The sequence below is a fragment of the Oncorhynchus mykiss genome, chromosome 11 (genome assembly GCF_057628025.1).
Source record: "Oncorhynchus mykiss isolate SJ-2025 chromosome 11, ASM5762802v1, whole genome shotgun sequence".
NCBI lineage: Eukaryota > Metazoa > Chordata > Actinopteri > Salmoniformes > Salmonidae > Oncorhynchus > Oncorhynchus mykiss.
In genome coordinates this window covers 26,597,823-26,613,536 of record NC_143032.1, presented here as the reverse complement: position 1 = coordinate 26,613,536, position 15,714 = coordinate 26,597,823, and the positions used below count along the sequence as shown (strand labels likewise).

At 42.9% G+C, this 15,714-nt stretch overlaps 1 protein-coding gene across 4 annotated transcripts in view; it reads right to left on the bottom strand.

The window, feature by feature from the left end:
* LOC110535542 (partitioning defective 3 homolog) overlaps nucleotides 1-15,714 on the bottom strand; it is a 546,846-nt gene that overhangs the window by 10,328 nt on the left and 520,804 nt on the right. For all 4 annotated transcript variants that reach the window (XM_036935238.2, XM_036935240.2, XM_090189781.1 and 1 more), the window contains one exon: nucleotides 8,217-8,337. In XM_036935238.2, the coding sequence (XP_036791133.2) occupies nucleotides 8,217-8,337 (121 nt within the window). The remainder of the gene's footprint in view (nucleotides 1-8,216; nucleotides 8,338-15,714) is intronic.

The following is a 15,714-nucleotide window of genomic DNA, read 5'->3' as shown; positions in this document are numbered from 1 at the left end:
CGCCAACCTCTCCCGAAGCCCTTGGAAGTAAAAAATAATTATGCTATTACATTTTAGTGTACGCTCGTATCCAGAGCGACTTACATTTTCATACTTTTTTTGTACCGGTCCCCTGTGGGAATCGAACCCACAACCCTGGCGCTTGCCATGCTCTACCAATTGAGCTGCACAGGACCTATTACACGTGTGTCAAATGAATTGACCTTAATGTTTCAGGTTTCCCTGAAATAACACATCTCGCTCCACTCAAAAATGCTTGAAAACATAAACTGATATCAGATTAGGCATAAGGGAAACATGAAATGAGTTTATTGGGCCTAAAAGCGGAGGGTGAGAAAATGTTTTGGCACGCCGAAATAACTTTTTATGTCATTTCAATGGGGGATGGAGGATGGGATTCAGCCCAGGGCTTGACATTTCCTGTATTCAGGTTTCTTATTGTAGGGAGCTGAGGTCTAACCGTAGAAGAGAATGGCTTTGTCTCAAGTGTCACCCTATTCCATATATAGTGCACTACGTTTGACATCAGCCCATAGGGCTCTGGTAAAAAGTAGTGCACTATGTAGGGAATAGGGTGCCATGTTAGGGAAGAAGGCAAGAGGAATGGCTGGGAGACAGAATCAGTCAGAGTAATAACATTAGCAAGGAAGGAGAATCTGATTATTCACTGTTCTGCGGGAATACAATGCCATATAAAACATTACATTTGCCAAAATCAAATCAAAAGATGTCCATGTTCATTTTTGATTTAATAACAGGGAAAAAGGATGTCAATACTTTATGTTTTTCCCTCCACGTTGCATGTAGCCTAGCCTGTCAAGTCCACGAGGAAAAATATACCACCTGCTAAAACACAAGAACATTCAGCGAGAGAGAGAGAGAGAGAGAGAGTGATTGAGACATAATTATGAAAATGATGTGCAGCTATCAAAAATAAAGAAACATGAAAACAGATGGAAAGGGAGGGAGAGCCTTGGACCTCCGACCTCACAGAAACGCAGTCTAATAGTGATCATAGACTCACCCATCCCCATCTAGACCATCAGAGGAGGGTGAGGAAAGGCTCCTTCCCCACCACTGTCTTTATCCCAAACAGCACCCTACTCCCTACCCTTTTTCAAAAGTTGTGCATTATATATAGGGAATAAGGTGTCATTTGGGACCCAAATACTGCTTAGCCCATAGCATAGACAATGACTTCAAGAGCTCCGCTCAACTCCACCTTACTCAAACAGCCATATGGAACACATGTCCCTGCAAATGTACTTGACTGGTGCACATAAAGACAGAGTGCGTATCCCAAATGGCATCCTATTCCCTATATAGTGCACTACTTTTGATCAGGGCCCACAGGGCTAGATAGTATGAAAAGAGAAGGCAAGGCTAAGCCTGGGCCGGGATGGATAAAACCTACAGTTGGATAATGGATAATGACGCCACTCCCCCTTTAAATTGTTTCACACAGATCCAATTCCTGTCAATTTATTAACAGCGGGGCTAGTCCATTTGCGGTGAGGAGGGGTGTGCCGCCCCCAGGCTACAGCTCCGTTCGCAGAGCGCTCCGTGTGGTCCACCACTTCCTCTACTCAGCCCAGAGAACTCCGAGAACGGACACAAATGGGAAGTGGCTTTCTTTATCGCCACATCTCAGACTTTAAGCACCTCAATACATCTCAGAGTAAGTATCTCCTCCGTATAGGAAGTACATCAAAAACAGACCCGCCTGGTTATTAGGACCATGTGCACGTATCCTCCTGAGACGTTTAAAAGGCATTTAAGAGCTGGTACATCTCTAAAGAATTAGATATAGAATTATATGCGCTCATTCTATAGGTCTACATTTTACTGCGCTTGGCAGTAGTCCACTGTATGTACTGGAGAATAGGGGTGAAAATGTTATTACATAGGGAGTAATGGACATGCATAATCCAATGTTCCCCTTGAGTTCCCTCTCTCCAAGACACTCGCTCTCTCTCTCTCTCCCTGCACTATATCACATCTCAGAACAGAAACACAATTTTGTATCTAAGTAAACCATGGCAGTATGATAAAGACAAGGGCCCTGAATTGCAGTGTCTGTCCGTGTTATCTGCGAGTAGCCATTATCACACAACCAACCACACAACAGAAAGTGAATCCCTATACTGCTCCCTGTGGCTGTGCTTGGGTTAATGCAACTTTGTAGCTGATTGCAATGGCACAGAACACAGTACAGAGTTGTATTATGACTAGAAACCGTCTTACCCCTTTGCCCCTGGCCTCGACCAAGTCAAGTGACTGCACTTACAAAGAGCTTACGCTTCACATGATTTCACGATAACCAGTTCAACACACATACTGTTTCTCCCTCCCGCATTGGCAAGGAATGTCCTGGATTCCCCTTGACTGTACTGCTTCTATGGTGGCTGAGTTTGTAGCCTTGTATGTTACGGGCGGATTCATTGTAATCCAAAGGAATTCACATGAATAAGAGTTTGATCCAGTACCAGTATAGTGGTGGAACACTCTCCTGTTCTGTGTGTTCATGCTGAACATGCTTCTCCAAGGCTCAAATGGCACCCTGTTCCCTAGGGCCCATAGGGCTCTGGTCAAAAATAGCGCGCAATATAGGGAATAGGGCGCCTTTTGGGACACAACCCATCTATCCCACCCAACAACAAAGATAACATGTTATTGCTTAAGAACAGAGAGGCAGCCCTCGTGGAACATTCATGTGGTTTATTATGATGAACATCTGGAAATCCCCTCTCAGAAGGAATCTGCACCTTAGGCCTACGATGTGGGAGGGAGAGAATACAAGACGAGGGCTAATTGTGTGTATTGGCTCAGGTTGTGTGACAGCCAGGCTGTACATTACCACCATTATTCTATTATAGAAGACTGGAGGAGTCAGAGTTCTGACCGGAACATTCTCGCTATAGAGTCTGAGGCTGGGTTCTGCAGGGAGAGAGAGAGAGAGAGAGAGAGCAGACCCACCTCAGTTCACTTTAAGAGAGAGAGAGCTGGGGCTAAACCCTCGCCGTAACACAACATTAAAAACACACTAAATCTCCTCACTCTGTCTGTCTTTCTGTTTGTCTTCCTCTCTGGCTGTCTGTCTCTATCGCTCTCTCTCCCTCTCTATATACAGTGTACATCTCTCTCTCTCTCCCTCTCTATATTCAGTGTATATCTCTCTCTCTCTCCCTCTCTATATTCAGTGTATATCTCTCTCTCTCTCCCTCTCTATATACAGTGTAAATCTCTCTCTCTCCCTCTCCATATACAGTGTATATCTATCTCTCTCTCTCTCCCTCTCTATATACAGTGTAAATCTATCTCTTTCCCTCTCTATATACAGTGTATTTATATCTCTCTCTCTCCCCCTCTCTATATACAGTGTAAATCTCTCTCTCTCTCCCTCTCCATATACAGTGTAAATCTATCTCTCTCTATATACAGTGTAAATCTATCTCTCTCTCCCTCTCTATATACAGTGTAAATCTCTCTCTCTCCCTCTCCATATACAGTGTATATATATCTCTCTCTCCCTCTCTATATTCAGTGTATAACTATCTCTCTCTGTCTTGCTAGTATGACTGGTATGGGAACATGCAAATCAGTGCCTGAAGCGACGATTGACTAGGGCTTATTTCAGTAAGCAACACAACCTCAAAACAAACAGTTACATTCACAAGTTAACTTAACACTCCAACAGTTTGTTTTACCAGGGCCAGGGGGTGAATGAGGACGCAAAGGTGATTTCTAGATGTTTATGTCTGAATCTGAGGCCTATCATTGATCAGGTCCTCATGTTGGTTTGGACAGACAGAGAGAGCATTTTTTTCCCTGACCACAACCCACACACAACTCTAAGTTACAACCAATTATGTCTACCACCATGTGTCTATGGTTACAACTGTTTACATGGAGTGTCAATATTTCAAAAGATTCTACACCATGCAGGCCATGCTGCATATTACACACGTCTAGTATGGATGTGGATACTTTTTTCTTTATCATAAATAACTGATATTTTAACATCATTTCAACCTTGAGTTTCATGTCCTTCCTGGTTGTAGTTTTGTGTTGTTGCCAGATGACACGATTTCAATTGAATCCCTTAGCAAAGTTCAAATAACGTCTCTCCTACCGTCTCACTTAACCCGTTCTGTCAGTGTGATTCTACATTACTATGAAAACGACACATGAAAAGAGTAACATGAATAAAGTAGGCCCCCATAACTCCTGGGACCGCCTATATCTTATTACAGAGGAACATTGGGAGACTTTCAACAGTGTAAACAATCAGGAACAATTAGGCTCTCCGTGGCCTCTTTTCCTTAGACGCCTCTGGCTACATCCCAAATGGAACCTTATTACCTATATAATGTCAAAAGTAGTACACTATCTCTGGTCAAAAGTAGTACACTATATAGGGAATAGGGTGCCGTTTGGGATGTAGACTGAGTATCTGCGTAAATAGTCAAATGTTATTTCGCTTCGCATACCAGTGAAGACAATGTGAAACGATTAAACAAAGCTACTTGGCTTTGATTATTCAATAAGGCAAACACTGAGGCTAAGCTATGATTAATACAGACCGTTCGACTTATTTTTTAACACTAAAGATAAGCTATTATAAAGATATGGTAAATAGAGGCCGTTAGACCTCTATGGGCATTATGGCTAAGCTACTGTAAAGATATGGTAAATAGAGGCCGTTAGACCACTCTATGGGCATTATGGCTAAACTATTGTAAAGCTATGGTAAATAGAGGCTGTTTGACCACTCTATGGGCATTATGGCTAAGCTATTGTAAAGATATGGTAAATAGAGGCCGTTAGACCACTCTATGGGCATTATGGCTAAACTATTGTAAAGCTATGGTAAATAGAGGCCCTATGGGCATTATGGCTAAGCTATTGTAAAGATATGGTAAATAGAGGCTGTTTGACCACTCTATGGGCATTATGGCTAAACTATTGTAAAGATATGGTAAATAGAGGCCGTTAGACCACTCTATGGGCATTATGGCTAAACTATTGTAAAACTATGGTAAATAGAGGCTGTTTGACCACTCTATGGGCATTATGGCTAAACTATTGTAAAGATATGGTAAATAGAGGCCGTTAGACCACTCTATGGGCATTATGGCTAAACTATTGTAAAACTATGGTAAATAGAGGCCGTTAGACCACTCTATAGACATTATGGCTAAACTATTGTAAAGATATGGTAAATAGAGGCCCTATGGGCATTATGGCTAAACTATTGTAAAACTATGGTAAATAGAGGCCGTTTGACCACTCTATGGGCATTATGGCTAAACTATTGTAAAACTATGGTAAATAGAGGCTGTTTGACCACTCTATAGACATTATGGCTAAACTATTGTAAAGATATGGTAAATAGAGGCCGTTAGACCACTCTATGGGCATTATGGCTAAACTATTGTAAAACTATGGTAAATAGAGGCCGTTTGACCACTCTATAGACATTATGGCTAAACTATTGTAAAGATATGGTAAATAGAGGCCGTTAGACCACTCTATGGGCATTATGGCTAAACTATTGTAAAACTATGGTAATTAGAGGCCGTTAGACCTCTATGGGCAGTATGGCTAAACTATTGTAAAGATATGGTAAATAGAGGCCGTTAGACCACTCTATGGGCATTATGGCTAAACTATTGTAAAACTATGGTAAATAGAGGCTGTTTGACCACTCTATAGACATTATGGCTAAACTATTGTAAAGATATGGTAAATAGAGGCCGTTAGACCACTCTATGGGCATTATGGCTAAACTATTGTAAAACTATGGTAAATAGAGGCCGTTTGACCACTCTATAGACATTATGGCTAAACTATTGTAAAGCTATGGTAAATAGAGGCCCTATGGGCATTATGGCTAAACTATTGTAAAGATATGGTAAATAGAGGCCGTTTGACCACTCTATGGCATTATGGCTAAGCTATTGTAAAGCTATGGTAAATAGAGGCCCTATGGGCATTATGGCTAAACTATTGTAAAGCTATGGTAAATAGAGGCCGTTTGACCACTCTATGGCATTATGGCTAAGCTATTGTAAAGCTATGGTAAATAGAGGCCCTATGGGCATTATGGCATGTGTGAGGAGACTGGTGTTACAACTGAGCATGCAAACTGGCTTGCTGGAGAGACAATGGTCCACTTAAAGCGTTAGACAACGAGTGTAATGCATATATGGCCACTATGGTCATAGCATTGCTCTGTCTCAAATCAACTTTAAACACTAATTAGGGATGTTAAGACGGAAAATGTCTGGTGGGAAATGTTGCTCCTACGAGAAGAGAATGGAGGCCAAATATTTTAACCAGCGGGGTTCAATACACTGACCCATAATTGAGGAAATGGTTCTATTCCAAATGGTGATTAGCCTGTCATCTTTTCACAGGAAGTCGGAGCACAAGCCGCTATGTCTGTCTCAAACCATTACATCGCAAAGATACACAGCTATTTGACCTTTGACCTGGTGACTCACTTCCCACCATGCTGGATCTGACAGGGTATATTATTCTGTCCGCACCCCAAATAGCACCATATTCCTTCTAGAGTGCACTACTTTTGACCAGGGCCCGATGGACCTCCATTTGGCCTCCATTTCTCCCATAGGGCTCTTGTCAAAAGTACTTGCACTATAAGGAATAGGGTGCCACTTGCACACTCTGTGTTGTTAGATCAAGATACCACTGGCGGACAAAGGAAACATTGTCAGAGCTCTTATCATTGTAATCAGTGTGAGAGCTACATGAAGAAACACATTCACACGTTGAAGAACATTTGTTTTGTAAATGGCAAGGATGGCAAACATGAATAACGGTTTCTTATTACGAATCGGCACAGCAATACATTGAACTGACTGCATTTCAGTGACTGACATTGGAGAAATAGAAACAGTTATTTTTTTCCACACACAGCAGGAGAAGTAAAAGTAAAGCCATACACCTAAATAACCAAAGGAATGACATTGATTACATTTAGCCAATTAAAACCCAAACAAATCCCACTGCAGTATAAGATCAATCAAAGAGCGAAAAACAAGGAAAAACGTCCCTTTGAATCTAATTAAAAAGTATTCTTAATTAACTCTGAAGAGATTGAAATGAAGGAATTTTAAGATCTCTCTCAATTTGTCTCAACATTCTTAATATTCACTGTCACTGTCAACTCATCTTATTTCATTTCATCATCCTCCCAATATAGATTCATTTTTTTTAAAGTAATGAATATCTGAGAAAGATGGGAATTTGAATAATTAGTAATTACTTCCAGGTCTGAGGTCACAGCAGAGGATTAGAAGTAAAGTCCTGTTAAAAAGGCCTGTTACGAGACGCCTAAGTAGAATAAATGACTGAGGTTGTCCAGGATCAGTTTTCAAATTGTAGAGCATGAGCATGTCCTAGTGTCAACCTGGTAAGGTTTACATCAGAGTAGGCAGACAGGTAGGTAGTCAGGTAGGTCGGTAAGCAGGCAGGCAGAGAAGAGGGGTTGTGTTGGGTTAGGTTGGGCTGGTAATTAGGGTTATTTTGGAGGTCCGTGCAGTGTTGGACTGGGGAGTTGGGTTAGGTTAGGCTGTTGGCTGGTTTGGGTTAGGTGGTGGAGGTTAGTGTGGAGGTCCGTGCAGTGTTGGACTGGGGAGTTGGGTTAGGTTAGGCTGTTGGCTGGTTTGGTTTAGGTGGTTGAGGTTAGTGTGGAGGTCCGTGCAGTGTTGGACTGGGGAGTTGGGTTAGGTTAGGCTGTTGGCTGGTTTGGGTTAGGTGGTTGAGGTTAGTGTGGAGGTCCGTGCAGTGTTGGACTGGGGAGTTGGGTTAGGTTAGGCTGTTGGCTGGTTTGGGTTAGGTGGTTGAGGTTAGTGTGGAGGTCCGTGCAGTGTTGGACTGGGGAGTTGGGTTAGGTTAGGCTGTTGGCTGGTTTGGGTTAGGTGGTTGAGGTTAGTGTGGAGGTCCGTGCAGTGTTGGACTGGGGAGTTGGGTTAGGTTAGGCTGTTGGCTGGTTTGGGTTAGGTGGTTGAGGTTAGTGTGGAGGTCCGTGCAGTGTTGGACTGGGGAGTTGGGTTAGGTTAGGCTGTTGGCTGGTTTGGGTTAGGTGGTTGAGGTTAGTGTGGAGGTCCGTGAAGCACTGAGCTGGGTTGGGTTTTGCTGGTGGTTGGGGTTGATGCGCTGGTCCATACTGCAGGTTGTTAGACACTCACCCAGGGCTGCTCGAAGCTGTATGTGCGCCGTCGGTCATCAGGGTCCTCCTCTCCTCTGGCCTGCTGGAACTCAACCCTCAGACGCCGTATCCGGTCATGGTTACTTGGCGCCAGTCGGTTGCTGCGGAACCAAAGAGGACACAGAGAGTAAGAGGAGAAGGGGAATATAAGCACGGACCAGTAACAGCATTATATCATGTTTTACAATGGTGTCACAAAGAGTCACACAGTGAACTGTACAGACATCATTATTACCCGTATGTGGATCGGTGCAAGTGTACTGTATTGTTTTACAGGTTCAGCCATAGTAGTACGGCACCCCTGGAGCAAATTAGGGTTACGTGCCTTGCTCAAGGGCACATCAACAGATTTCTCATCGTGTCGGCTAGGGTATTCAAACCAGCGACCTTTCGGTTACTGGCCCAATTAATATAATTTTCAACCATTTTAGAATTAAACATGTTGTCTAAATTGTGTTCCATACAGAACAAATGAACTAATATCTTGTCAAACCCCCCATCCATTCATACTGTACAGTACATTTGGCATAGAGAAAAATACCCTTGTGAACCATTGTGAGTGATCCATGTTCCTTTTAGACTGGGAGAAGAGCCTATAGTATTGGTCTTTATGGGGTAGTGTCGTCAATAAACAGTGCTGCTGTTGGAGACTTGTATGCATCCCTTTCATTACTGGCTTTCAGAGGCCTGCCAATAGGAACCAATACTCTCCCCTCTGTTAATCAGCCTGTCAATAGGAACCAATACTCTCCCCTCCGTTGATCAGCCTGTCAATAGGAACCAATACTCTCCCCTCCGTTGATCAGCCTGCCAATTGGGAACCAATACTCTCCCCTCCGTTAATTAGCCTGTCAATAGGAACCAATACTCTCCCCTCCGTTAATCAGCCTGTCAATAGGAACCAATACTCTCCCCTCAGTTAATCAGCCTATCAATAGGAATCAATACTCTCCCCTCTGTTAATCAGCCTGTCAATAGGAACCAATACTCTCCCCTCCGTTGATCAGCCTGTCAATAGGAACCAATACTCTCCCCTCCGTTGATCAGCCTGCCAATAGAAACCAATACTCTCCCCTCCGTTGATCAACCTGCCAATTGGGAACCAATGCTCTCCCCTCCGTTAATCAGCCTGTCAATAGGAACCAATACTCTCCCCTCCGTTAATCAGCCTGTCAATAGGAACCAATACTCTCCCCTCCGTTAATCAGCCTGTCAATAGGAACCAATACTCTCCCCTCAGTTAGTCAGCTTGTCAATAACAATCAATATTCTCCCCTGTTAATCAGCTTGTCAATAATAACCAATATTCTCCCCTGTTAATCAGCTTGTCAATAGGAATCAATACTCTCCCCTCAGTGAATCAGCTTGTCAATAACAATCAATATTCTCCCTTCAGTTAATCTGCCTGTCAATAAGAATCAATACTCTCCCCTCAGTTAATCAGCCTCTCCTTTTATCTCCGCCAACAGGGTCTGACACTAGGGATAATTATGATAAGACAACCAGCTTGATAATAGGGCCCGGTTTATACATTCCATAGAGGAGAGGGGGGTTGAGGTTGGAGACGGGTGGGGGAAGGGGGGGAGAAAGAGAGAGATGGAGGGGAGGGAGAACCAGCGAAAAAGGAACAGATGGAAAGTGAGAGAGGGAGAGAGAGGGAACAGAGGGAGAGCAAGGGAAGAGACAGAATAAGAGAAGGAAAAGAAAGGGAGGCAAGGAAGAAAAACTAGAGAAGAGCAGCTAGGGGCACTTAAGATGGACGTTGGTTTGACACCGTAGCTGTCAAGCTGTCACGCTGTCGTCCCCACTCCGCTCCAAGGTGGCAATTACAGGTGGTACACTAGTAGAAGACCTGATTGCTCATTTAAACCCAGAGGATCCTGAAGTACAATTAGGCCCATAATTGCAGATTACAGCAATCACATCCTTCTGATGATAATGGCTACTAGGACGCATTGCCAATCAGCCTTCATTAAAACACAGCTAAATAGCACCTCATAAAGGCTGAATTGAATTGGATGTATGCACCCTGCTGCAGTACAAGCAAGCCGTCTTGCTTGAAAGCGGAAACGCTTTCAATCTCTCTGTTGTTCCACACAACCGTTAAAATCAATTGTATTAGTTATACCCCATTTGATGCTCATGGTTTTATGTACATGGATGCTGGTGTGAGCATACATTATGTTCATCTGTATGGATGAGGGGTATTAAAATGGATAATTGGCCGGTGAGGTTTAATGTCTTTAGGCTGGGGTACAATGCCGCTAACAGGCCCTCCTTTCCCCTTCTCTTCCCAGTACAAGATAGGCCTACACTTTGCATTTCTGTTTAATTTAAATGACAAAACAGTTTATTATTTTCATATACAATTTGCCAATCAAATTCTACCTCACGCAGACTAGCAAAGTTATCCGAGTAATTGCTGGGGAGTACATTTCCAATATAATTGACTTGTGAGATTTGACTACTGTTATGAATAGGATTCTGTTTTGTCAAACTACCGGTAGCTACTGCGCAATCAACACTGTAGCATTGGTAACACATTATCGTTACCTAGCTAAGACAAAACAGAGTTAAGAATTTTTTATTTATTTTCTGTGTATTCTACATAGCCAATGAAAGGGTGTTTGTTTCTTTGTGTAGAACCTCCATGTATTGACAACTATCTAAATACTTCCATTATGCTCCTATCTGTTCCTTTTCATCAGACTGTTTACTGATGGAACAATCAAACCACGACGGGCAGTCCCTGTGGTGCTACTGTCACACAGTGGGCCTCAGCTGCAGTCAGACACGCACGGTTAAAAGCGCGAAACCGGTGGAGAAGGGGAAAACAACACATCTGCAAACAAAATACATTTCACCATTTAGCTCCTGTAAAAACCTGTGATGACACATTATCTGGGTGTTGACGTGTATAGCTAGCTGCCACCCATGCCTGTAGCATGTGAGGAAGCATAACAGATTCTCAATGGTGGAAATGGTGGGAGGGAGTAGATCTGGGTTCAACTAGTATTTGTTTTATTCCAAATACTTCAGCTGGGCTTGACTGAGATTGCCTGGAGCAATTTAACCAAAGAGATAGTCTCTACAAGTGCAAACCCCGCCTCTCTTGCACTCCAGGTAGGCTCAATCAAATGCTCACAGTATTTGATCAAAAAACAAATACTAGTTGAACCCAAGTTTGAAAGGGAGGTTGATATACAAACGCAAACACACATTATGCTTCTAGGTTAATCCTCCTATACCTCACATAAAAAAAGGTTCCAGACCTTGACTGACCCTGCATGTAATATGCTTACTTACTTTCTCTGAGAGCAAGCTGGGACCCCGCACCAGGGCCACAACCTGGGCCATAAACCATCCTACACAACAACATCTTCACTTAGTGTGACCTCCCCCCTCCCTCCCCCACCTTCAGTGTTAATTCAGTGAAAATTGAGAGCTATGGCCCTTTATTATCACTGACTTCATGTCGGCTGAGAGGGGTGAGAGAGAGGAAGAGGAAAGGAGGGAGAGGAGCGGGGCAGAGTTGAGACAAGATCAAAAGGCAAATTAAAAAATGGCAGTATGTAACTTTAATACATTTCAAAGCGTTGAGAAATGGAAATTGGAAGCACGGAGTGGAGGCTGCTGTTAGTATGGGAGGGATAGAATGAGTGGTGAATTTGTCAAGGCAGTTCAAAGGGTCTATATGCAATCTAGATTATCTTAAGGGCTTCTCCTGTTCACCCCCCACCCACATCCACCATCCTCATATCCACCATCCATGGTTCAAACATTCTTGGAGGACACTATGTGAATCTTGAGTACAACGATATTAAAATGCAGGGTTAATCCCTGGTACTGGGGTGGAGGCAGTTATCAGTGGCTAGGCTAGCTAATGTCCACAGCAGCAGTCAACAAGTGTGTGTGTGTGTGTGTGTGTGTGTGTGTGTGTGTGTGTGTGTGTGTGTGTGTGTGTGTGTGCGTGCGTGCGTGCGGGTGGGTGTGTGGGTACAGTATATGCGTATATGCACGTGCCCTTTCCTCAGAAAGAAGATGGATTCAGCCATTGGCTGGGACTCAGTCTCTGAATGATTCAGCCCCTCCACAGTCAATTAGTCAGCATGATCGTCGCTGTTCGCTGCCATCCACATCAGGTGTCCTTGCTTTACAAATAACCCTCTGTCTGCATAAATCAACGGATGCATCCTAAATGGTACTCTATTCACTAAATTGTGCACTACTTTTGACCAGAGCCCAATGGGTAGTAGTGCACTAAATAAGGAATAGGGCGTCATTTGGGACGTATACAATGTCTGTAATGGCTCTCTATGAAACAAGAGCTCTCACAAAGAATAACCTGCCAGCCATTTGCGTCAGTTGACTGTCCTGGCAATTAGGATGAATGTGCCGTCCGGTGGACGGTAGAGCTGTTTGGAGGAATATGAATGAGCAAGGATGGAGGGAACTGTTACTAGAAGGCCTGTGTTTATGCATTGTGGAAAAGGTTGCAGGCTTTGTAACTTGTGTGCCTCATGTGGGTGTGTGTGCGTGTGCGTACGTGTCTCTCTCTCAATACTTGACGTGGTATAGTCACTCTTCACCATCTGTTTCCCAGTTCTTCTACCATTGAATGAATGGAAAATAGACCAACTGGTGAATCACCAATGAAATAGCAGGGGAGATCAATTAAATATCCATATGGCACAATCTTTACCCTGCCTACGGACTTCATTCACTCCAGTACAATGAGACTCACTCAACATCTGTCTGTGTGTTCCTTTAGCTGAAAGGTCAGAGCGAGGCCTGCATCTAGCTCTCTCTCTTTAGCCCTATCTAAAAAAAGAGAGCAGGCAGGTTGACATGCACACACACCAACTCCTCACACATTTCCTCTCTCTCGCACTCTCATTCTTGCTGTTCAATAAAGCTACTCTGCTGCATACTTTAGAGCCCAGCGAAAGCAGTTTCTCAGCAGAAAAAGTATGTATTTGGGAATATGCACATACTAAAGAGATCACTGTTATCACACACGAGTAACAAAACGTAGACAGACAAGGATAGATAGAGTCACAACAGAGTAGTTATTACACTGCATGGGATGAAACAGCTTTGTTTTATCTTTAAACATATTCACTGTGACAGAGAGGGAGACAGAGAGCGAGAAAGAGAGCGAGAGAGAGGGAGTGAGAGGGAGAGAGAGGGAGTGAAAGGGAGAGAGAGGGAGTGAAAGGGAGAGAGAGATGCTTGCAGATGCCTTTCTCTATGAGGTGACCCACAGACACAGGCTTGGTATGTTATGGTATGTTGAGGTTAGTCCTATACGGTGCTTAGTCGCGTAACAGTGATCCTTTGATCTGGGAGGATTTGTCAGCTGCCAGACGGACATAATATAATGGTAGGTTTAGGTTAGATGCAATCTTCCCATAAACCCATGCCAGTGTTAGGATCAAAGATGGTGGATAAATTAAGATCAGACATTTTTGTGAAGTCTCATGATCTGACGAAAAACAGCTCTCGCTCTGCCACCTTTCAACGCAGATGCGGAAGTGCAACATCGGCAGATGTGGTGGATTGAGACGCATCCAATTCAACAAAAAAACACATTTCTGTATATATCACTTAGCTTGATGCACCGGTGACTGGATTAAGGGTTCATTTTTGTTCATTGGATTTGGTTAGTTTTGCTCCAACATCAGTTATTTTTAAGTCTTGATTCCAATAGTTGATATTTTTCTCTAAGAGATCGTCAGTTGTATATGTTCTCTGCAAGGTTTTGTATATCTTACCGATCATATGAACATCCTTTTCTGAGTCAAATAAGATTCCCTCAAGGTTGTCCAAAAGATTTCAAAATCGAAATTTCGTGATATGAAACTTTGAATTTGCATGTATTTGAAATAACTTTACAATGGTCAGTACAAAATGACTTTTTAATTCTGTAATGGAAATACATGCATTTACTGTTACCAAGTTATTTATGGTTTCTGTGCCTTTAGTTTTCCAATTTATCGGCAAATTCTGAAAAGCTATCCAAGAATTAATCCATAGGGTTGTGTTTCATGGAGTGATATTGGTTCTTGTAGAATGCATTTCATTTTCTTCCATATTGTTATAGTGTTCTTAACGAGGAAGTTGTTCATGCTCTTAGCTGTATCCTTTGAAAATAGACAGGTAAAAAGATTATGGGGATGATCATGTGCATCTTCAATACAACAGCCCACTGTCCCTCTTTAGAGCATTTAACTATGTATATGCCTGAAGTAAAAGCCTTGGGCAGCGAGTTGACACGACTCCAAGTCTGGAAGGTTAAAACCACCCTCCGACTTGGGAAGACGTAAAACTTTCCTTTCTATTCTATTCATTTTATTTGCTCATATCAAGTTTGTTTTGACCGAGTATACTTTTTTTTAAAGAATGTCTTCGGCGGGGTAATTGATACTACCGAAAATAAATATTGACTTTCATTGAACCTGCAATAAACAGCGAGTGGGGTGTCTCGCTTCCTCTTCCATCTCTGGTGCAACACTCCCAAGGGTCCTATTGGGTCCTAAATTGGACTGGCATAGTACTGTAGAAGTCCTGAAAGATGCCTGTTTGATAAGGAACCCGGAGATTCAACACTTTAAAAATATACTAAACTGTTGGTTCTAGGGCTATTTATAATATGACTTTAAATCACAGAGGCTGTTATTCCTTATCTGATCCTATGTACTATTGAACATCTATCTAAAATATCAGACTGATCTGATTTCTGGCACAGACCTCAATATCTATATACAACAGAGACTTGCATTAGCCTTCAGCCATATTGCATCAATCCAAAGCTTAACTCATATTTATTCCACATCCCTGCAGACTTTCATTCATTTTCAAAGCCGCTGTATTGGTTGTGAAGACGGGGTAGGATTTCGTTAGACGACAGATCTACAGAGACGTAGAAGGAAAGATTAAATCAGTAGCATAACTGCTGGTCATTTCAGAGACATTTTTCCATTTTTTCCTTTTTATACTCTTCAAAGGAAATCAATGCATATCAGCCGATCTGTCGGAGTTTGGCGGCAATCAAATTTCATGTGACTGACCCTGTATGACTATCACACATGCTCTCTCTGTACCTCCCACTATTCAATCTATTCCTCTCTCTCTCGCTCCTCCCCTCCAACTATCTCTCTACCCTCCAACTCTCTCTTTTTCCCCTCCAACTTTCTCTCCCCTCCATCTCTCTCTTTGAATATCAGCCAGTGTGTTGGCCTCCTGCTTCCCCAGCCCAGCTCAGCAGCTCATCCAGGCCAGTGAGTAACAGCTGCAACCTGCCTGGACAGACAAAGGGTTATTACAGGCGATAATACCCTGAATTTGTGAAAAAGTGACTTCATCCATGTACCAATGTCACTGATGTCCCGACACAGTTCGCAGCCCTCTGCACCCTACCCCACTCCTGCTGAGAACTATTCTATCAGTCCTAGGTTACGTCCCAAATGGCAGCCTAT